General features: G+C 44.0%; 1 protein-coding gene across 4 annotated transcripts in view; it reads right to left on the bottom strand.

Annotated features, from left to right (window-relative positions):
* Nucleotides 1-3,367: 3,367 nt before the first annotated feature.
* Nucleotides 3,368-22,598, bottom strand: part of RTN3 (reticulon 3) — a 72,178-nt gene continuing 52,947 nt past the window's right edge. For all 4 annotated transcript variants that reach the window (XM_082270183.1, XM_082270185.1, XM_082270184.1 and 1 more), the window contains 6 exons: nt 20,088-20,295; nt 12,926-13,064; nt 9,135-9,204; nt 8,999-9,045; nt 5,512-5,570; nt 3,368-3,847 (listed from right to left, as the gene is read on the bottom strand). In XM_082270183.1, coding sequence (XP_082126309.1) covers nt 3,802-3,847; nt 5,512-5,570; nt 8,999-9,045; nt 9,135-9,204; nt 12,926-13,064; nt 20,088-20,295 — 569 coding nt within the window. In that variant the 3' untranslated portion in view covers nt 3,368-3,801. The remainder of the gene's footprint in view (nt 3,848-5,511; nt 5,571-8,998; nt 9,046-9,134; nt 9,205-12,925; nt 13,065-20,087; nt 20,296-22,598) is intronic.

The raw sequence follows: 22,598 nt of genomic DNA, 5'->3' as shown, positions 1-22,598 counted from the left end.
CTGCCCCCAAGGTGTGGCCAGAACGTTTTCTTTCCTGTCTAGTCCTACTCCTGTAGAGGGCAGTATAACCCGAGTTGATATTAATCAAGGAGGACTACGTCTGTCAATGAGCGACAGAGAAATATAGTTATTATTTATATCAATCTTTAACCTTGCTGGTGCTGATATTAGGAAGAAAGAAGCCTTCTTCATCACATCACAGCAGCTTCTCACCCAGATTCTCCACCTCTGGGCTGGAGAATATGGGATGAAGATATTTACAGAGATGGCCAGCAAGATCTTCAGATCTCACCTTCATAAACTGGCCATCTAAATGACAGAAGAGCATGTCCTGTGATGAAAACAAACATGTTCTCCACTCTTCATCTCCGGTTCATAAACTGGCACACCTGACATCAGCTGGGATCATCAGGATTGCAGCTTTTCTCTCTTTCATAAACAGACACCCAAGTCCCTCACTGACATGCGAGGCCACTGTATGTAGCTGACCGTTTACATCATACCGCATTGTGTTCCGGGTTCAAGCCGAGACCTTCCCGTTTCATATTCAGAACACAATAGAGTTAGCGGTGCTCAGCCATTTATAGAAAGCAATGTATTCTAGCAATAGATACAACGCTTCCGCTGAGTCAGCGGTTGTGACATCATCAGTCCACCTCTCTGGCTCATTCAGAGGAAGCTTTGTATTCTTTGCTAGAATACATCGCTATTTATGAATAGCCGAGCGATGATCAGACAGACTCTATTGTGTTCCAGGTATGAGACAGGAAGTCTCGGCACAAATCTGGAACACAATGCGGTAATGCTGTATGTAGCCTCAACTACATACAGTTTATAGCACACATCCAGCGGCCTCACATGTTCATGAGGGACATAGTTTGTGCCAAGCTTAGCACAAACAAACAATGTAAAGTAACAAACACTGGAGTTTAGCTTTTAACTGTTCTAACGTTCCACACAAAAGTGAACACCTCTTCAGGTTGAGCGTACTGCTCTTGTGCTGTGATGTTTTTACCTTGAATTTTCAATATCTTCAATAAAGGATTTGATGTTTTGGTGGTGTGCACGGTCATCCTACCTTCTTTACCTGTGTTCAACTTTGTGATGCCTAAGTGGGCAATTCAGTTAGTTGAACAAAAAAATAAAACCAGTGAAGAAAAAAATCTGTACTCCTTTAAATAAGGCTTTTTTTTTCCCTGGCGGCCTCTGGATTCTTGTACTTTCTGAACCACTAAGGCAGGCCATAAACAGTGCAAATTTATTTCCTGCAACCACGGGTGACAGGAAAGAAATTTGCAATTACCCCAGCAACACAGACTGTGCTGACAGGGGAGTCAGCAATTGTCTTCTCCCAGTGGGGGCGAAGACACTGATTATCATTAGTGGCTATAGCAGCCGCTTGCGTTAATCGGAAGTAAATCCGGCAGGCTGGTTGTAACCAAGTTGATCAATTGACCAACTTGATACATTCAGCATGCCATTAAATGGTTTGAATCCCGACCGGTTCCTGCTGAACTGGGAGAGATTCAAGCAGTGTATGGCCAGCCTTAGAACAAGCATGCAGTTTAGGAAGTGGGAATGAAAATGCTGCACACATTTGAACAGCTTGGCAGCCAGGCAACTAGTCTTTTCAAAAGGTAAGGTCAGCAATGACAGCCTCAATATTTTCTTTTAGATTATACATCAAATCCAAATGATTATATTGTGTTTCAAAAAACAAAGGAATCAGGGAGCAGATTGATAAACAGAGCCCAAATCAAAAGTCAAACCACAATTATGTGTCCTACTCCTTTTAATACCACATGTATTTGCAATATATATATAGTTTTGTTCCACAGAAACTAAAACAATTTGGAAAAAAAAATAGAAAGTTTTTGTTTCTGACACCCAAAAAAAACAAAAAAAAAAAAACAAAACATTCTTATTTTTGGTCTAACAAGCTACTTTACAGGCTTATTAGTGAATACCTAATTAGCTTGCTCCCCTTCTCCAGTCTTAAAATAACAATAAAGCATTATTTTAACATCTGATATTGATAAACAGTGAATATTAAGAAGCTCAGTGCAACAAAAACAAAAATCACATAAATATAACAACCCACCCCTACTAGAGGACAAATGTGTCTCCTAATACTATCCAGCACAAACCATGTAAAATTCTGCTTAGTAACAGGCTATACAGGGGCTGACGTTAACAAATGAAGTTCACTTCAGGCTACATATATAAAGGGGGCCCCTGTGCGACAAATCCCTTTGTTTTCTGGCACCCAGGAATCCCATGTGCAACATCCAGCTCCGATAATAGTAGCTTGTCAAAACCAATGACAGGCTAAAATCCACAGAATACCTGCATTTTGGGGCAAAAGGTATCTGAACACATACATCCCGAAACATAGTACCACTCGGTCCAGTGTCCAGCCACTGCAAAATTTCCGCCTGTTAAACTATATGGGTCAGGCTGCAGTTCTGGGTGCTGCACCTGTGCCTGAAAAAGCAGGGATCTGACACACATGAGCAAACCATTCATGTGTATGAGAACTAGGTCTTCCCATTTAAAGCCTAACTCAAGCCAAACTTCTTCTTTTCTTGTTTCATTTTAGACCTGTGTCAGATTTTTATCACAGTGTGTGCTTCTGTTGGGAAAATTAACCCTCACTTTCTGACTCACTTTCAAAAAAAAGTTTTATCATTAGATAGGCTTTAATCACTAACACGTGCCGTAATTACAAAGTCACAAAGAGTCTGACTCACCTCGTGCCAATTTTGACAACCAAATTAACATTCATAATTTACATGTATCACTATTAGGAAGAAAAACCTATATTTGTGTCTCTTGCATCATAAAAATTAAAGGTTTCCTTCAGTGCAGGATTTAAATCTGCAAAACAATTCAGCAACCTGCCCTCTAAAATAATAGCTCCACAGTAGTAACTTAAGGGAGAAAACAATTTTGTTCTATGCAGTGCAGGGAATGTTTCAATGCTCCTGCTGCTGGCTGGGGTGGAATGAGAATATACAGGAAGAGGGGGACACTGGCTAATTTGTTATGTTCCTCTTATAGATTACCATTTTGAAACATTGTTTATGTTTAATTACCATTTAGCATAGACATGAAATAAATTAATGTGTAAAATAAATAACGTGTTTTCTAATATAACCAATTCCACCATGTTGTTTAGTTACTGTGGCAGTATGTGGTAAAAAATCAGTGATCCGAGTATTTGGATGGATATAGACATGACTGAAGAGCTGTGCAGAGAATGAGGGACACATCCAATAAAAAAGAAAGAAAAGCAACTGTGGCACAGTGAAGGAGGAGTAGAAGGAATGGGAAATTCAAGAAAGAAATCTGTGGGAGAGCAGAAAAAGTGAACACAAGCACACAGAAGCAGAAGAAGCTCACAAAAACAAGTGTGGAATAAAGGATAGCAAAAAAGACAGATATAAGCGGCCCATAAAAATTATGTTGCTTAGTATTGTAGCCTTGTAGGATGAATATCGGAGACAGTGTGGGGCAGAATAGAGGTGACCATGCAAAGTGCAGGACGTGACAGCGGGGGTAACTGAGCTCTCCATAGCGTAGAACAGGAACAACTTTTACAGTTCATGTCTATGCTGACCCAGGCACCCCTTTCCTACCAACAAGGGAACCCTGTACATGTGTATACATGAGATAAATGCATACAAAAGGTTCCTGCAAGCTACATAAAGGCAGCCAATTTACTGAGTAGTAATGAGATACATAGCCAGTGTTTATACTTTAAGACCCTCCCATCCCTCCCCACGCCACAATTATGATCCTTCATTCAGTTTTCTTCTTTAATGCTCCGGGGAGCTTGGCTTGAATCCTGTAAGAAAACAGAGACACGTATCTTACAGAGGTGTTATAGTGAGTCCATCAATTTGAAATGAATGAACAGAACTGCTCCTAGGTATAAAGTGTTGGCATCTAGACAGACTGCAGTAAGCTGGCAGAAAAAAAAAATAGAAGAAAAAAATGCACTACCAGGAAGTAGAGCTGAGCTCTGCCTCTTCCGAACAGCCTGGCATTTGGGTGTAAAGGGAGTAATGAAAACTGCTGCATATAGTCACCTATAGGTGCTGCTCTTTATACCTGCTAGCAGATTTTTTTTCTCCAAATATCAGGGTCACTTTAAACCACACCAATAACTAGGACTACTTAAAAGGAGCCTTGCATTAAAAGTTACTATCCTTCCAGTAAGATTCCTGGTGAACCACGATTTCCCCCTTATATCTTACGAGAAAACACTTCAGCCCGGTTCATGAGCATCTGTTTAAAATATTTGGGATCTTCAGTATCTTGTAGGAAGAATCAGTAAAACAAGGCACTGCTGACAGAAGGAGGTTAAAGTATTTGGGACCCCTCAGTATCTTGTAGGAAGAATCAGTAAAACAAAGCACTACTGACGGAAGAGGAGGTTAAAGTATTGGGACCCTCAGTATCTTGTAGGAAGAATGAATAAAACAAGGCACTACTGACAGAAGAGGAGGTTAAAGTATAGTATATATTAGGACTTGTACTCGCCCCAAATACTTTTTTTTGGAGTCCTTTGAGGGAAGTTTTTAAAGTGATTGTAAACAAAATTTTTGTTTAAAAAAGCAAAATGTTATACTTACCTGCTCTGGGCAATAGTTTTGCAAAGAGCAGCCCCAATTCTCTAATTTTTACCTAAGTGCCGGTTCACACTATAGCGTGTGCGGCGATCGCATGCAATATCGGAGCGCACTGCTCCTTCATTACATGACATCGGATGTGCAGTGCGAATTCAGCCATACACTTTGTAAGGCTAAATTCGCACTGCACCCGCACAAAAGTCGCACATGACCCTTTTTTTTCAGCCGCATCAGGATCGGATCGCACAGTGGTTCACACTTGTGCGATCCGATCCTGTGCGAACTGTCAGATCGCACTGCGATATGCGATCAAACTGGGGGTGTCGTTAACATTTAATTGACACCCCCTGCGTATCGCATATGGCAGTGTGAACTGCCAGATGTGCGTTTGCGATGCGGGAACAGGCTGCGAATTCGCAGCCTTCTCGCATCGCACAAGTGTGACCCGGCAGTGAATTTGCACCTGAACCGGATCCAAAAACGAACAGGACCCTTTTTAAAATCGCACCGCGGCTGCCCTGCACATGTGAACTGGCTCTATTCAAGACTGAACACATTCACGTTATGCGAACTGGATGCGGTTAAAAACACATCCAATTTGCATGTGTGTGAACCCAGCCTTACAGAAACACTAATGTTTACAAGCTGGGGTTCAATTTACACAACTACTTGAAGAAATCTAGTTAACAAACACAACCCCCAAACCGTATTAGGTAGAGTGATACTAGAACACAATGTGGAATGTTAATTTTTATATGAATCTAACAATAACAGATATTTAACACATTATGTAAAATTAAATTTCACTTAAATTTCATCTATTGAATAAGCAGCACTACTTTTCTGCTACCTTCCAATTCATATATGCAGTACTCACTTCTCTGTAATTGATTTCACTTGATTGTGCACCAAAGACACATAGTGATCGATCTGTACCTGAGGCACAAACACATTTGTTAGAAAAAAGAAATGATTAAAATCAGTGACAGAAAAGTTACTGTTACATGCAATATCTCATGAAAAAAAAAACTAGGGACAGAAAAGTTACTGTTACATGCAATATCTCATGAAAAAAAAAACTAGGGACAGAAAAAGCAGATAAAGGAACTACAATATAAACTAAATTAATAAAATGAAGAGCGACGGAGACAACACAAGTAGGAAAATAAGTAAAAAGGTGGACAAGGTACAAAAAAAAAAAAAAAAAAAAAAAAAAAAAAAAAAAGCATTTAAGTATTCAGTTTCAGATAGGACAAAAAGATAGCTCTGTATCCCCGCTTCTTTGGGTGCCTTGTAACGCTAGTTGCTAACATGTAGGTTACGCAAAAGTGTAATCAGATCACATAAGACAATGCATGCACCTGAGGCATCTTTATTTTAACCCCTTTTGCTGTCAAAGCAGATTTTGCATACATTAAAAGCGCAAACATTTTATACTTTTTGAAAGCAGGTCATATTGTATTATTGTAACCGTTTATCAAAGCTATATTTAAAAAAAAAAAAAAAAAAAAAAAACATAGTAAGTTTATTTTAGTGTACGCAAACATACAACGTATTAGCCAATTTTTTTCAGATAAGGTGAACGACAGGACAATGCCACCATTTCAGATACTCTGCGGGCAGAAGTAATAGCCACCAAAAAGGCAACCTTCTGAGACAAGGCAAGCAGACCAATCTCCCTAATGTTCTCAAAGGGAGGTTTTTGAAGAACAGATAATACCAAATTCAGATCCCACGGAGGTAGCGGGGATCGCCTCGGGGGAGACATATGGCGAACCCCCTGAATAAAAGTGTGAATCAGGGTATGCGTAGCTAAAGGGCATTGGAAAAACACAGCCAGAGCCGATACTTGGCCTTTGATAGTGCCTAAAGCCAACCGCTGTTCAACACCTTTTTGAAGAAAAGTCAAAACCCTAGCCACCGAGAACAAGCGAGGGTGGACCTTCAATGATTCACACCATGAAATGTACAATTTCCACGTACGATGATAGATCTTCCTGGAAGTAGACTTCCTGGCCTTCAGTAGTGTAAGAATCACTGAATCAGAAAGACCTCTATCCTTCCATACCTGGCTTTCAACAGCCACACTGTTAAAGCAAGCAACTGTAAAGTAGGATGGAAGATCGATCCTTGAGACAGGAGATCTTCCCAGAGAGGAAGTCTCCAGGGAGCATTGGCGACCAACCTTACCAGGTCTGCGTACCAAGACCGGGGAGGCCCCGACAGCAGTCCTGCAAGGAGACGCCGGTTAAAGACCATAAATAACTAAATGACATAGCCCCCTATAAAGGGGAAGAGGGGGCCAGCCATGACGCAGATGTGCAGGCAGAGTACCCCCACACAACAATGTCCCCACGGCGCCCCCCCGGTTTAAGGGGGGCACCAGGCTGTCCCCATATGTCCACCCCCCTGAGGAGGAGCGGGGGGGGGGGGGGGGGGGGGGGAGAAGGGCAGATGGCCATCTGCTGCTCTATAACCCCGGTCAGCAGCTCAAACCGCCTGGTCAGCAGCTCTGTCAGCCAGCCTCAAGTAGGCCCCAAAGCCGCGGGGCCGCTAAATTTGGGGCCTAATCCGGTCGCAGGTCTGCCGTCAGCTCGTTTAGCAGTTAGGACAGCTTGGTTAGGTGCTCCGACAGCCTGGTCAGTCACTCAGACAGCCAGCTACGTCACCTGCGAGTAGGCCGTAAGCCGCTGCCTCAATTTTTGGCCCAATCCGGCCATGCGAGTTGATCCGTTGGCATCCACCGGAACGCTTGGCATGGTACCCGGACAGCTTGGCATGGTAACCAGACAGCAGCGAGTAGGCCGCAAGCCGCGGCCTCAATTTTCAGCCCGATTCGGCTGTGTGAGGCGACCCGTCAGCATCCGCCGTACTCGCTTGACATGGTACTCGGACAGCCGCAAGCCGCGGCCTAAATTTTAGGCCTGATCCAGCCACAGACCCACGGTAAAGAAACATCCACTCCCCCTGAAGCCTATAACCGCTGCAGGGAGCCCAAAAGACATCCCTGCCCCAGTCACTAATCCCTAGGGGGCCGGGAACTTGCTCAAAGACCCCCCCATGTGAAATATGGACAGCCCGGTCAATAATCGCATCCACCCCCCCCTTACTGGAGCAAGTGGCAAAGCCAGCTCCTACCTAAACCCGGGAAGGGGGGGGGAGGGGTTGTGAGGGTAGACCACCGTGACTGTTAGAGGGGCTGGGGGAATGGAAGGGAACCCGGGGGATCCAACCATTCCAAGGAGGGGCCCACGTCCACCCCGAGACCGCATGTGCTATGGGGGGGACACTACTCACTGTACCAACGACATTGGGTGTGCGCCACTCCGGACAGAGTACCTCTCTACTCGAGGTGAGGGTGCTGATGGCCAAGGGGTATGCTGTAACTCAGGCCAAACCAGGTCGTGTGCGTCCCGGCAAGGTGTTTCATTCGCGGGCCAGCCCCCATCCATTGGGGCTCTGCTGTGCCGAGGCCTAGCGCTGGGCTATAACCTGCACACGCTCCATGGCCGGGCTGGGAGACCTTAAGGATCTAGCATATCCAGTCCGAAACCCAGGCTACCTGTTGATTGCAGTTCTCTCAGGAACATGACTAGCTAAAAACTTAAATTTTTAACAAAGGTTCCCTTTAAAATAAAGACAAGCCAAGACCGAAGTCCCAGCCGGGAACTAGGTCCTACTCCTAAACTAGGCAGAAACAAACTGAGGGCTATAGCAGAGTGAGTGGGTGTATGCCTGCAGGGACTGCCCCATAGGCGTGATAAAGATTTTTCCTGCCTAGTGTCCTACTCCTAAAGGGGGCAGCATAACCCAATGGTCAAGAAGATATGGCGCTGCGTCAGTCAACGAATGATAGAATAATGGCCTTGTTTACAGCTTATCAGGCACTCGAAAATTTTAGTACTGGGTTTATGGCATTTAGCTGCAGCCATAAGCCCGGTACTAAACGTCAACTTAATGACATATTTTCCCAATTAGGTGGTCAACAAGTGGATATTAGTAGCAAAGAAGTGTATTTTCTTGAGGTTAGAGGTTCAAGCAAATAGTAAACACCTGCGTGGATCTGAACACCAAACGAACTTTGGACTTCTTCAGAACCTGAATCAAGCCGCTCTGTTTTTTCACATACTGATGACCTGCAGAAGTTCTAGCAGTACATGAATCCATTATCCAACACTAGACAGGCAGAAGCTGGATGCTCACACCAGTCATCTCTGCTGTAAAAACCGGTCCATGCAAATGACTATAGCAATATCCACTTACCACTTCACAAGACACTCTTTAAAACAAAAGCACGTCATCTTAAATTTCAATAGACTTTAAACAGGTTAAAGTATTGCACACTGATGTGCTAGTAAATTTACCTTGTATTTTTCATACACAACTGGAGCAGTGAATGCAACCAACACTCCTATAAAAGAAAAAGAAAAGGTTAAAAAATAAATTGGTCAATAGCTACACTAAAAACAGACATCACAAATTCACAAGGCAAATACTTACCAAGTATGAGAAGTGTGATCCCATTAAACACAGCGCCTACATAGGTCATCAGCCACATGAAAAGAGCAAGCTGGTTGGAAAAAATTATCAGAGTAAATCTATTGTAGCATTTGATTTGATTATCCACTATTATTGCAGAAAAAAATTGACTTGTCTGTACATCCAAATCTTGGGAGTATAGTAAAAGGACACAGGCTGGATATTCATAGACTCTGGGTTATAGGTTGTACCGTTAGGCGACTGGATACTGGCAAAGCTTATGGACATGTCTCCCCTGGGCGTACCCCTATAACCCTACCCCACCCCGTGAGACCTCCGTTTTTTTTTTTTTTAAAGCAAGCAATGAAGTGTTAAAAGTGGTTATGAAGGCTGAAGGTTTTTGACCTTCATGCATTCTATGCATGAAGGTCAAAAACCTTCAGTGTGCAGCCCCCTCCCCCATAAATACCTAAGCTTGATCTCAAACCAGCAATGTGCACGAGACCCGATGCTATCCTTAATCTCTCCCTCCCGATTGACTGAGCTGCAGCAGCAGGAGCCATTAACTCCCGCTGATGTCGATCACAGCTGGTAAGGCAGGAGAAGGGGGCCATGCTAAGCCACGCTCTGTTTGTCTTATTGAAGCAAAGAGTCGGCTCGGGAACGAGCAAGCATGAGTGCCCCCACAGCAAGTGGCTTGCTCTGGGGGCATTCGGCAAGGGGGAGGGACCCAGAGTGCCTGCAAGGGACCCGAGAAGAGGAGGATCAGGGATGCTCTGTGCAGAGCCACTGCACAGAGCAGGTAAGTATAACATGTTTGTATTTCTTTTTTTCTAAATTTTTTCATTTACAATCACTTTAACACAGGAACAGAAGGGAGGGTGGTCTGTGTTAAAGCGATTGTACTGTAGTCCAAGATATGGTATTTACAGGCAGGTCAAAATACTTATCTTAATTGTACAGTACAGAGCACAGACTGGGTATTGATAGACCCTGGGGTGTCCTCAAATGAATAAGAAAGGTGGGCAAACACATGTCAAACAGAACAGTGCCAAACAGCCTAAACAAAAAAGGGTCAAGGATCCAACAGAAAGCAGCAGAAAGCACACTGTGGCTGAAAGCACCATTTGCAAGGGCCAGCACACCCACCTGGTAAAACAGAAGAGAAAATGGCAGCCTTAAAAAAAAAAAAAAAAAAAAGCTACAAATGACTGATGTTGGAATACATAAGAAACATCCACTGATCTGGTGTAATGAGCAGGTAAGGGTACTGGAAGTGCAATATCTTTTACAGTATAAGTTCTTATAATGAGCAATCCTAAACACCTGGCAATAGTGGTCTTGAAGGCAAGGTGTCCTTTTCGAGAGCCTGTGGTCAGAATAAAAAGTATTTTTCATATAGAGGCTGTTTCTTAAGGCAGACGGACAACCTTGAATGGCCAAATAATGGAGAGCGATTTTCTTGGGATGCAAGGAAGTGGGGCACAGGGAAGGTAGGAGAATCGGTTCATTAAGGTGGAAGGCTGATATACCACCTCAGGGAGAAAGGAGGAGGGTCATGGCCGAAAGACTACCTTGTCCCTGGGAAGGATTAGGAAGGGCTCCTTACCAGAGAGGCCCCCTAACACAAAAATACATCTGACAGATATGGTGACAGATATGGTGAATATGGTGAAGAAGACCACTTTGCATGAGAGATCAAACAAGAGGAGTTCCCTAATGCACGGTTCCCCAGGCCGTGGACTGGTACCAGTTTGTGGCCGGTTGATGACCAGGCCGCCAAACGGGAGGCGAGTGGCGACAGTGGCCAGGACAGGGCTAGCACAGATTACAGTGCCCCTTTACAGTGCAGTCCCCCTCACATAACCGCCCCCTTAACATCACAGTGCCCCTTCCTATCACAGCCTCGCTTTACAGTGCAGTCCACGTTACATTAATGTTGTGACCATGTCACAAAACTCAAATCATCTCAAACCGGTTTCTTGAACATGACAATGAGCTCACTGTACTCCAATGACCTCCACAGTCACCAGATCTCAATCCAATAGAGCACCTTTGGGATGTGGTGGAACAGGAGATTTGCATCATGGATATGCAGCCAACAAAACGACAGCGACTGTGTGATGGCATCATATCAATATGGACCAAAATCTCTTGAGGAATGTTTCCAACACATTGTTAAAACTATGCCATGAATAATTAAGGCAGTTCTGAAGGTAAAAGGGGGTCCAACCCAGTACTAGCAGCAAAGTATACCTAATAAAGTGGCCAGTAATTGTACACATTCATTATCATGTGGTCTAGCCTACTCGCTATTTAATGTGTTTCAGAGTTGAAACATTTAGCAGTGGCATCCCACTACAAATATGACAGCTCCAGCTAAGAGATGATGCTGGTGGTCAATGAGACCGCACCTGCCGGCATCCTAACAGTGACTCTTCCTGCCTTGGCTCTTTCAGCTGTCCCCCAAGGATTCCTGGATTCCCTCAAATTTCATATAGGACCCTTATCTGAGCAGGAAAGGACTGAACCATATCATGCAACATGACCTAAACACCTTGTCCCCATGCTGATGAGGACAAAGGCCTCTTCCCCATAAGGTTGGTGCAGTGGTTTTGGGGGTCAGCCGGCTGAGGCCACCCAGATACTGAACAGCTCTATGTGAATAACGGGAAGCATGCTTGGATAAGCGTCTGGTTTGGATTGTGGGGAAATCCCCCACACCATTTTTATTTTTTTTAGGTATACCGTTCTGGACCTTTTATTTTTATAATTCACCTGTTAGCCAGGAATCCCTGGCTGACAGCTGAATGAAACAGAGCATGGATGAGTCACTGGTTGTTAGGACGTCAGCGGGTGCCAGTTTCCTGACAACCAGCATCTCTGAGCTGGAATGGTCACATTAGCTATGGTAGTAATACCGCTGCTAAAGGTTTCACTTTTTGCTGCAGCCGGAGACCAGTCTGCATTAAAATAAAGGTGTAACAAATGCATTAAATACTGCATTCATTGACTTTTTATGATTTTGCAGTATTTATGCTTTTTTTTTGTGAATTGCCTACGGAGATTAATACCGCATGAGATTTTTTTTTTTTTAAACCAAAAATTCATGTGGTATTTATCTCCTAATAAATTGATCTCTAAAGTCTAATACTTGCTATAGGGCTACAATAATGGTTCGACAACAGAATGATCCCTACTTTTCCACTTCATTGGTCCTCGTATGGCTGCAGGCTTCACCCATCACAGTGGGCATACCTTTCCTTATGGGTCTTCAGGGCCTGGGAACCACAGAAATGGACCACAGCCATGAACCTGTATGGCACCTGAGGTTGACTACAAGTGCCGAGGTGAGCACCCAAGCAGGAACCAGTGTCCAAAGCAATATTACAGGAGGTCCCCAGAGTGTGCAATCCAAGTACAGTTCCCAGGGCTTTACTAAGGTTGCAATGATCTGGATGCTCAACCTCTGCTGTTGTAGTAGAAGGCAGTGAAAAAGTTGATTGCAGAATTCAAAGTAAATGCCTAGTTAAATGCAGAAATATTTCTATAAAAAAGGGAGAAGGAGGTCCATTACATACACTAGCAAGAAAACTTTGCTCTCAAGGAGTAGGGTAAAGTTCTAGGGATATGCCCAAGGAGAGAGTGTCCAAAAGCTTTGCCACTGTCCCATCCCCTGAAGGTAGCAGCCTCTAACCCAAGTCTATGCATATCTAGCCCCGTGCTATACAATTAAAAATAATATTTATACATATGTCTTCTTCAAAGTAAAAGCAAATGGAAAAAAAAAAAATAAAAAAAACCTTCCTCACCTTGAGTGAGTCCACTAGGTCATCCACAAGAAAGAGGCGTACAATATGCTTCAAAGCCCCGTTGATGTGAACAAGGAATGAACTCACTTTCTTCTGGAAACTGTCAGAGGAAAGGGTGATGTCTTGGTCCAGGAGAGCCCTGTAAAACAAATATATAAAATTTTATTCATCAAAAGAATCATTCATGTAGCAGGTATTTTTAGATACATTTGATTAGATACTGCTCTCAAGGTGGAAAATACTACTATGCTCTAAACTACATTATTTTTTTTTTTTTTGTTTAAGAGGCTGACAATTTTAGGAGTGTGACTATTTTGTGTTGTGTTTTAAGGAACGGTGTCAAGCTAATGCCCTGTACACATGTTCCGATAATCGTATGATAAAACTCGCTTTCGACCTGATCGCACAATAATCTGCTCGTTAGTACACAGCTTTCGACAGCCGATCACGACAGTTCATCCAACAAAATCCAAAAGGGACAAACAGGAAAACTTTGGTCGTACGATAGCCCTGCGAACGACAATCGTTTCATCAGTACACTATGCGTCTGCTAAAAATCGATCGACAAAGACCGCGCATGAACGTGTGTACGGGGCTTAAGACAGGATGGATTATCATTTTGTAGTGTGGCAATCTAAATATTTAGTAATTTTCATACTAACTGCTTTGCTAATCATTCACCTTCTGAAATGTATACAAAAATTGTGCAAACTTTCTGAATGCGATCTTTATACTTTATAATTGTATTAGCACAAGTGCTCCTTCTGCTCCACTACTGTGTCACAGGCTGGGGGCAGGGAGAAGACCAGGCCGTACTGCATATTGTGCATGAACAGAAATATAAATCCTTCCACAAGCCATATGCTTTTGTTTCAACTTTGTATTTAGCATTTTATTGGGAGTTCAACTTTAAGTTATCTGTATTAGCTCATAAGAGATGGGGAATACCTACTGTGCCAAGCAATTATTTAATTGCAGAGTTGCGATAATGACAGCTTTTTGTTTGATGTAGTAGAATGGGAAGATATCACCCTTTGCTAATGAGTCTTGCTTTTAAGTGTGTAAAAAAATTCCATGTGACTATTGATTTGGGGGCTATCAGTATATGCAGTGTTTCAGAGATGCAGCTTCTGAATAGGCAAAAGATGAAATGTATTTTAGAACAAATATCATCATGTTCTGTTGCAATGATTACGAGAAGTAAAAACTTGATTTTTGACTTACCCTAAAATCCATTTCTCTGATGTTCATTGTCAGACACAGCTCCTGATCCTTCCTAACTATTGGGTTATACTGCCCCCTACAGGAGTAGGACACTACTTGTTCCCCTCTTGGTGATTGACATAGACCACGGCCGTGGCATTGTCCAAATGAATTTGTACCATACACCCCCAAAGACGGATTGTCCAATGAGCCAGACAAAGGCTGATCGCTCAGATTTCCAGAACATTAAATCAGCAGTCTGGACTCTGCCAGAGCCCAGACCCCCTGAGCACATCTGTGTTGAGGAAGCCTCCCCACCCAGTCAGGCTTGTGGTGACAACCATACAGTATAGGGGGAGAAAGGATTTTCCCTGTCGAAGTGCCAGAGAACAAAGCCACCTCTAGAGACGGTGGAACCTTGTCCCATTTCACCAGAATCTCTTTAGTAGAGATCTTGTGTGGAACTGTGCAAACAGACTGCCTCGAGGATGGACACCATCAGGGCCAGCACCCACATGTAAGCCCGGATGGATGACCATCTGCTGAACAACAGAAGCTGAATTGCCTCCTGCAATGTCTGGAGTTTTTCCAGAGGAAGAAACGCTGGCTGAGTCAGAGTCCAGAGTCAGATCCAGATAATCCAGTTTTGGTGGACAGAACCAAAAGCAGACTCCTGAAGGTTTAGAATCCATCCGAACGCCCTCAGAGTTCGCAGAGCAATCTCCAGTTGTCCATCAGAGCAGTCGGTGACTCCGCTCGCAGAAGATGATCACCCAGGTACCCCAGTACTGCGATCCCCCACTGACACAAACAATGCCAGAACCAGGGCAAATACTTTTGTGAAGACCCGAGGAGCGGAAGTAAGACCAAAAGGTCCATGCCACAAACCGATAAAACTCCTCGCCCACGGCAAAACAGAGGAAGCGATGGTGACTGGCTCATGTTAGAATGTGCAGGTAGGCGTCCGTGATGACGATAAAAGCGAGAAGAAATCCCCCGGATGCAAGGACGCCACCATCGTGTGAATGGACTTCACACGGAAATTATGTACTCGTACAAGCAGTTTAACGCCTTGAGGTCCAGAATTGGACGTACCCTGCCTTCCTTCCTGGGAACTGTAAAGACGTTTGAGTAAAAACCCCTGGAAACGTTTCAAAATCTGGGCCCCCACCCCTTGAAGGAACAAGTCTTGCACTACACCCAAGAGATCTGGGGACATGTGCAGGTTGGAAAGGAAGAGGATAAGACCGAACTCGATCTCGAAGCCTGACAGAATAACTTTGTTGACCCACGTGTCCTATACCAGGGAGGTTCATTGATCCAGAAACCAGCGAAGACAGACACAGATACTGGTGAGGGCACCCTTTCATGCAGAGGCAGCCTTGTCCGCAGGCAGAAGAGCCTGCTTGTGGCTTGAAAGACCAGGTCATCTTTGAACCTCCGGTGGCGGCCCTAACTTTTGATCCCTTGTCTTGAGACCCTGAGGGACAAAAAACCTCTTCTGAGCCGAGGAAAATGGCCCACCTCTACGATGGTGCTTCTTGCCCTTGGTAGCCTGCGGAAGAAGAGTCCTCTTCCCCCCTGTGAGACCCTTAACGATGTCATCTAAGGAAGCTCCAAACCGGCAATCCCCTACAAGGGGGAGATCAGATAAGGCCTTCTTAGAAGTTTGGTCCGCAGACCAGTATTTCAGCCACATAGTACGCCGAAGGACCACTGCCGATACAGACAGCCTAGAAATCAAAGGAGCCGCATCCAAAAAGGCATCACAGATAAATTGTAGCCCCCGGACCAACTGATCCGCCAGCTCCGAAACTCAGGGGGAAGCCGTCTCCCCTCCAGGTCTCGGCATGAAAGTTTAGCCCACCAGGTCAGACCTTACTACACCAGGGCAGTAGTAAATACTGGCCTAAGTGCCGAACCAGCCACAGTGAACTTATGGGGAACCAGAGCATCCGTCCTCCTATCAGCTGGATATTTAAAGGCTGGGGACTCCTCAACTGTAATGAAGATAGCTTTATTTACCCTGGAACCCGACGAGTCCACTACAGGATCAACGCAGTTAATCCTCATAAGGACACCGCAAGCAAAAAGCGCTTAGGAACCACTGCGTTTTGGACAACCCCACTGTTTTGTGACAAGGATGTCAAAGTAAGCGGAAAAGGGAACACCCCTGCCGCTTTGGAGGGCCTGCAGGTGCCAAAAGGGACCGGCACCCCCAACGCAGCATCAGCCGCAACCTCCATTTTTAAAGTGTCCCACACTGGACACAAACAGTGCATCCACCAGTGCCTTTTCATGTGAGGCTAGAGGAGCAGAGGACTCATCCTTGCTATCTGTGCACTCAAGGAGCGTGGAAGCAGACCCAGTAGGATCGCTATATACTAAGCTCACCCAGAAAACAATCAGGGAAGGTCGCCAACTGCGATTCCGCAAAAAGAACGCCAACCAAGAGCCCATGCATGGTCCACCTACTAGACCCCGCAAAAAAAAAAACAAAAAGCAAAACAAGGGGGTCGCCTTTCCGAGCCCTCCATAGAGGGCATAATAGGAAATAGCCCCTTTAACCACTTGCCGACCGCTCACATTGGTGCTACTGCGGCAAAGTGGTTCGATTCCGTCCAGCGACGTAGACCTAGGTCGCTGGACACCTCCCCTTGTGGGCGGCGCGCGCGTGCGATCTGTCCTTATGTCACACAGTCCCCTCCCCACACACACGTCCGTAAGCACCAGGCATACATTAACCCCTTGATCACCAATAAAAATTAATTTTTACAGTAACAGTGCATATTTATAGCACCGTTTACTGTAGTAATGTCAAAAGTGTCAAAAATGTCAGTCAAGGGTCCGATCTGTCCGCCGCCATGTCGCAGTCCCGCAAAAAAAAAAAAAAAAAACAATAAAAAGGACATAAATTTCCAGTAGTTAGTAGCTGCGATAACTTTTGCGCAAACCAATCAAAAAACGCTTATTGCGATTTTTTTTACTAAAAATATGTAGCAGAAAACAAATGGCAAAAAAAGTTAAACATTTTTGATTTTTACATTTTTTTTTGGGGGGGGGGGGGAATTTCATATAAAAAAAAAAAATGTGAAAAATAGTTATTTTTTTTTCAAAATTGTCGCTTTTTTTTGTATATAGCACAAAAAGTAAAAATTGCACAGGTGATCAAATACCACCAAAAGAAAGCTCTATTTGTGGGGAAAAAAAGGACAAATTTAATTTGGGTACAACATCGCACGACCGCGCAATTGTCCGTTAAAGTAACGCAGTGCCGAATCGCAAAATATGGCCTGGTCAGGAAGGGGGTAAAATCTTCCGGTCTTAAAGCGGTTAAAAATACGCTCATTGACAATTTTTTTGTCAAAGACATGTAGCTAAATACATTTTGGCCTAAATATATGACAAAAATTCAATATATTGGATATTTTTTAACTGTCAAAGTAGAAAAATAGTTATTTTTTCAAAATCTTTGCATTTTTTTATTAATAGGCAAAAAATAAAAAGCGCAGAGGTGATCAAATACCACCAAAAGAAAGCTCTGTTTGTGGGAAAAAAAGGACGTAAATTTCGTTTGGGTACGGCGTTGCATGACTGCGCAATTGTCAGTTAAAGTCGCACAATGCCGAATCGCAAAAAGTGGCCTGGACGTAAGACAGCAAAATCCTCCGGTGGTAAAGTGGTTAAAGGGGGCTGCTTGCCGTGATGCAAACACGCAGGCAGGGTACCCTGATGGTCCCGCAGCGCTAAAAGGGGCAGGTGCCACACACAAAAATGGTGGCAAGGCTGTCAAAAAATGAAGCCCTGCCACAGTGCCCCCCCTTCCAAGCAAGGTGCCAAACTGACCACATGGCCTAGCAGGCCGCAAGACGTGAACTAGAGTTTTGTGGAGGCCCAGCCCCAATTGCATGGATCCCAGCCCGGCAGATGCCCAAAGGAAGAGTGGGGGCTTCCCAGCCCGGCAGATGCCCAAAGGAAGAGTGGGGGCTTTAGGTAAACGCACTGGGGCCAACCCCCAACTGAAGCGCCCGACTTGACCGCATGGCATAGTAGGCCGCAGCCTAAATTTTTGTGGGCGCCCAGCCGCTTTGAGGCGAGCCCCAGCGGAGCCGACCACCCAGGGGCAGATACCCAAACAGGAGGCAGTGCTTCACCCACCCTCACAGGGGCCGCTTCACGTAGTTTCTGACTAGTGGGCGGCAAAGCCGCGGCCTAAATTTTTGGCCGGATCCGGCCGCGTGAGGCGCGTACTCGCAGATGCAAAACTATCCACTCCCCCAGCCCAACAACTGCCGCAGGGAGCCCAGAGGACATTCCTGCCCCACTTACCAACCCCCTGGATGGTAAGGAATCCTGTTCAACCCCCTTTTGCGCACCAGGAAAAACCCGGTCAGCAGCAACTCCAACCAGCACGTGGCAACTGCCAGCTCATAACCTCACTCTGGGAGGGGGGGCGAAAGAACCACAAGTGACCACTGAAATTTTAGAGGGGCTGGGGGCAAGGAGGGGAACCCAAGGGTCCCACCGCCCCCGAGAGGGGCCCAGGTCCACCCCAAAACCCTCCAGGAGTAATGTGGGTGCTGTCGGCCAGGAGAAACGCTGTGACTCAGGCCGAGGCTAGATCGTATGCGTCCTTGCAAGACGTTGACTCGCAGACCAGCCCCCGTCCAGTGGGGCAATGTCACGGCCGACCTAGCGCGGAGCTGTGGTCTGCGTGCGAGCGCTTGCTGGCCAGACTGGAAGGATCCTCTGGAACTAGATTTTCAAGTCTGTCGCCCAGTCAGGCAGTTGATTGTAGATTCTCACAGAACAAAATAACAAAAATAGGAAAAAATTCCATTTGAACAGAAAAAAAGAAAAATAGCCAGGAAAAGAGATTCCAGCAAGAAACTAGGTCCTTACTCCTGACTAGGCAGAAAAGAAAAACAGGAGTCCCTATAGCTGAGAGTAGGTGTATCTACACAGGGACTACCCATAGGCATATTAAACCTTTTTCCTGCCTAGTGCCCTACTCCTCCTGCAGGGGACAGTATAACCCAATGGTCAGGAAGAATCAGGAGCTGTGTCTGTCAATAAACAAAAGAGAAAATAAGTTATTCTTTCTTTAAATTGGGATTTTGTGGAGTATTATTAGCAGCACATCTGATAATGTACACCAAATCACAATCAGTAAGACTGCTGGTTTGGTTTAAAACGCACTTATAACATGTGCCTATATGGAGGATTAAACAGCTCGGTCTGTAAATTTAAAGGAAACCTGTATTGCTAAAAATACTGTAGCAGTAAAGGCTATACTCCTTATGAAAACATTAGTTGCCTAGGTCCTCCCTCAATACTTTCTAATTCCTTTGCCCAATAAAGCATAAAGCCATTTTGCTTTAATAACGCCAGTTAAGACAAAACTCCTGATCTGTATACTGTAATTGCTCTAAGGGACAGCATAACAGAACAAGCACTTCCAAAAGGAAAGTTTAGTAATTGTAGCCCTTATATTCTCTCAGTACAGTAATTAGCTAAATGAGCTAATGTGAAAGGGCTGACATGTCAGGAATAAATGTATAATTCACAACAATCTCTTTTTACACTCGTATCATATTTGTTGCAAATACAGTATGTGGTAATGAAGAAAAAAAAAAAAAACAGGAGATAACACATGCAAGGTTTAGCAGACACCATATGGTGCTGTAACAAACCTCCTGCTTACAGGCATTTCTGTTTCTTTAAGTGACTGTATCAATCAGTAGAGTACAAGATAGTATATTTTTCAGCAGCTGCATCAACATCAAAATCTGCAAAGACCGCCATATTCTCAATACTGAAACCAAACCATGATGTTGGTTTGCTCACAGAAAAGCAAGATCAGCTTCGCACAGTGTGATCACTGCATCCACCATCATACATAACTATGCTGGTCAAACAACATCTTCTAAATAATGTTGGGGGGGAACACAGCTCTTACTTAAATGGATGTCCTTCATCAGACTTCTGGACGGCTTGCATGACAGATTTGTAGATACGGAAACTAATTGTGACAGTCAGCAGGGACAATACGAGATACGATACAACACTAATGATGCTAAATGCTGCCAAGGACAAAAGCAGCACCATAATGGCTCCAAAAACCATCCCAGATTTCTTCACATCTCTCCAATACAGCAGATCATGAGCTGAAATAAAAAAGGAATAGAGAAAGAAAAAAAAAATTTTAAATTTTGCTCAGGTCCAAAAATTCAAATATATGCAGAACAGTTTATATTAATGTCAATTAACACATTCTGATAGACAAATTAACCATACACCAATGCTAACTAGAAAATTGACAAGTTTATTTTTATAAATCACTAAAAGCATTCAGGCAGATGCCATTCTCTGATCAACAACCCAATAGTAACGATATACAAATAAGGTCTGACTTTCTCTAGGTGATGTAATCACTGCATGAATTGATTGGAAAATATCTGGGCTAAAGACCAACTAACACCAAGCTTTGGCTGTAGAGCTCTTCTAGCAGGCATGAAAATATAAACCTGATTAATTCCCTTTTACTTATAGAAAGGGGATAATCATTTTATAATGTATGCTTCAAAAGAAATTCACCCAAGTCACTGTAAAAAATCTCACGTGGATTCACGTGTTTTCGGCTGTCCCTCTTCTACCTTTAAGCAGGCCATATATTATGCGATTTTCTTTCCTGCAATCATGGGTCACAGGAAAGAAAATAGTTTAATTCCCCCATCAACACTGTTGATAGGGGGAATCCCCCCTGCAGAGCAACTGTGTTCTCCAGGCGGGGAAGGGGGGGCTCGCTTGGCCAGAAAAACAGTGATTGCCAATAGCAGCTATAGTCGCTGTAAATAAATCACATGCTAAAAATCTGACATACTTCTTAAACTCAGGACAATCGATATGGGTAAATCAGCCTGTCCATAGGTGCATCGAACCTTGGCTAGTCCCTGCTGAATCAGTCCATCTATGGCCAGCTTTAGGCTGGGAGCCAATAAGGTCACTGGACCAGAGCGCCCTCAGAATAGGCAAGTAGACATCTTTCCTTTACAGGGTAGTTATAATAGGCTTAGAATTGAGGTGGGACCAGCTTTAGGTATGGTTAGTATTTGAGTGGAATTCGGCGAAAACACAACAAACACACCTTTGTGTTTGTGGTGTTTTCGCTATATGCATCAAGGATGGAGACTCAGTTTGTCACGAATCTCATATAAAGTCCCAAAAATGTTCTCCTTTTTCATTTGAGTGGAATTCAACTTTAACACTTGTAAGGGTAACACATTATTAAGGGGAGCTCCAGTCATTTTTACATTAAAAGTCAGCAGCTACAAAAACTGTCACGCTCATCCAGTGATGTGCTCACCTGAGCAATCATTCCCTCTGTCTTCTCTCTCCGGCATCTCAACTATGGTCACCCGGTTGCGACAGCTTGTGGCTTCACACCTGGGTTCCCATGGCATGAGCTGTTCATTATGAATGGTCCAGCAGTTCTCTGGGACTTGTGAAGTGTCCCAGATGACTGCAGGGAAAGGAGAACTTCCGAGTGGAAGTGGGAATGGGTACCTGTCAAAGCAAAGTACCTGCTATCCCCTCCCCCCTTAAATCCCAAAAAAGTGTGATTTGGAGAAGGAGGGTGGAAGGAGGCCTTAAGGCGGAACTTCCCCTTTTGGGTGGAGCTCAACTTTAGGCATGTATGCCCTCAACATTGTAAAAATATCAAATGCTAGGTCCACCTATAGCAATGCCACGCACATCATTACTTCGTATTAAAGATGAAATGTACTAAAATAAAGTCAAGTGGAAACCCATCGGTTTAAATGCAGGAAAACACAAACTACGAGAATAGAGGGAAAAAATAAAGGGTGTTAAGGAATTCAGAGCAAGAACACTGTCCAAATGTCCCACATCCTATTACTGGTACTTCATACAGGAGGCACTTTCATTCTTGAAAGTCCACCTAGATATCGCCCTCTCGGATTCATCTACCTACAGAGCTGGCATATCAACTATAATCCCAATGACAACTTTAACATAACATGAAATGACAAATATCGGTGCCAAAAAAATACTAGCCGAGCTGAAAATACCATGGCTTTCAAAGAAAGGGGCTCTCTTTCAATTAAAGTGTATACTGTAAATTTTAGATTTGACTTTTTTTAAATTTAGTTTTAGCATCCTGTCATCAGTCTCCTACAGGCAGGAAGAAGTGTTTTTTCAGCCTGCAATCTGCAGTTATCAAACTGCATCATTGTATCTTTGTTACAAACAGCGAGAGATGGTGCAAGAGGGAGCTGATCTGTGCAGATGATCTTAGGAAATCACAGTATTTAGGTAAATACATTCAGAATCTGTCACGGCTGGGAAAATGCTTGTCACAAACAATTTTTAATAAATGGACCTTTAAGTGTTTTTCTAAATAGTAATTTAGACTAATAGGCTCTTGTGTTCTTTGCAGCAATGTCATTCA

The sequence above is a fragment of the Pelophylax lessonae genome (genome assembly GCF_965119305.1).
Source record: "Pelophylax lessonae genome assembly, chromosome: 10".
Classification (NCBI taxonomy): domain Eukaryota; kingdom Metazoa; phylum Chordata; class Amphibia; order Anura; family Ranidae; genus Pelophylax; species Pelophylax lessonae.
Note: the sequence above shows the minus strand (reverse complement) of the source record. Positions and strands in the feature narration are given on the sequence as shown.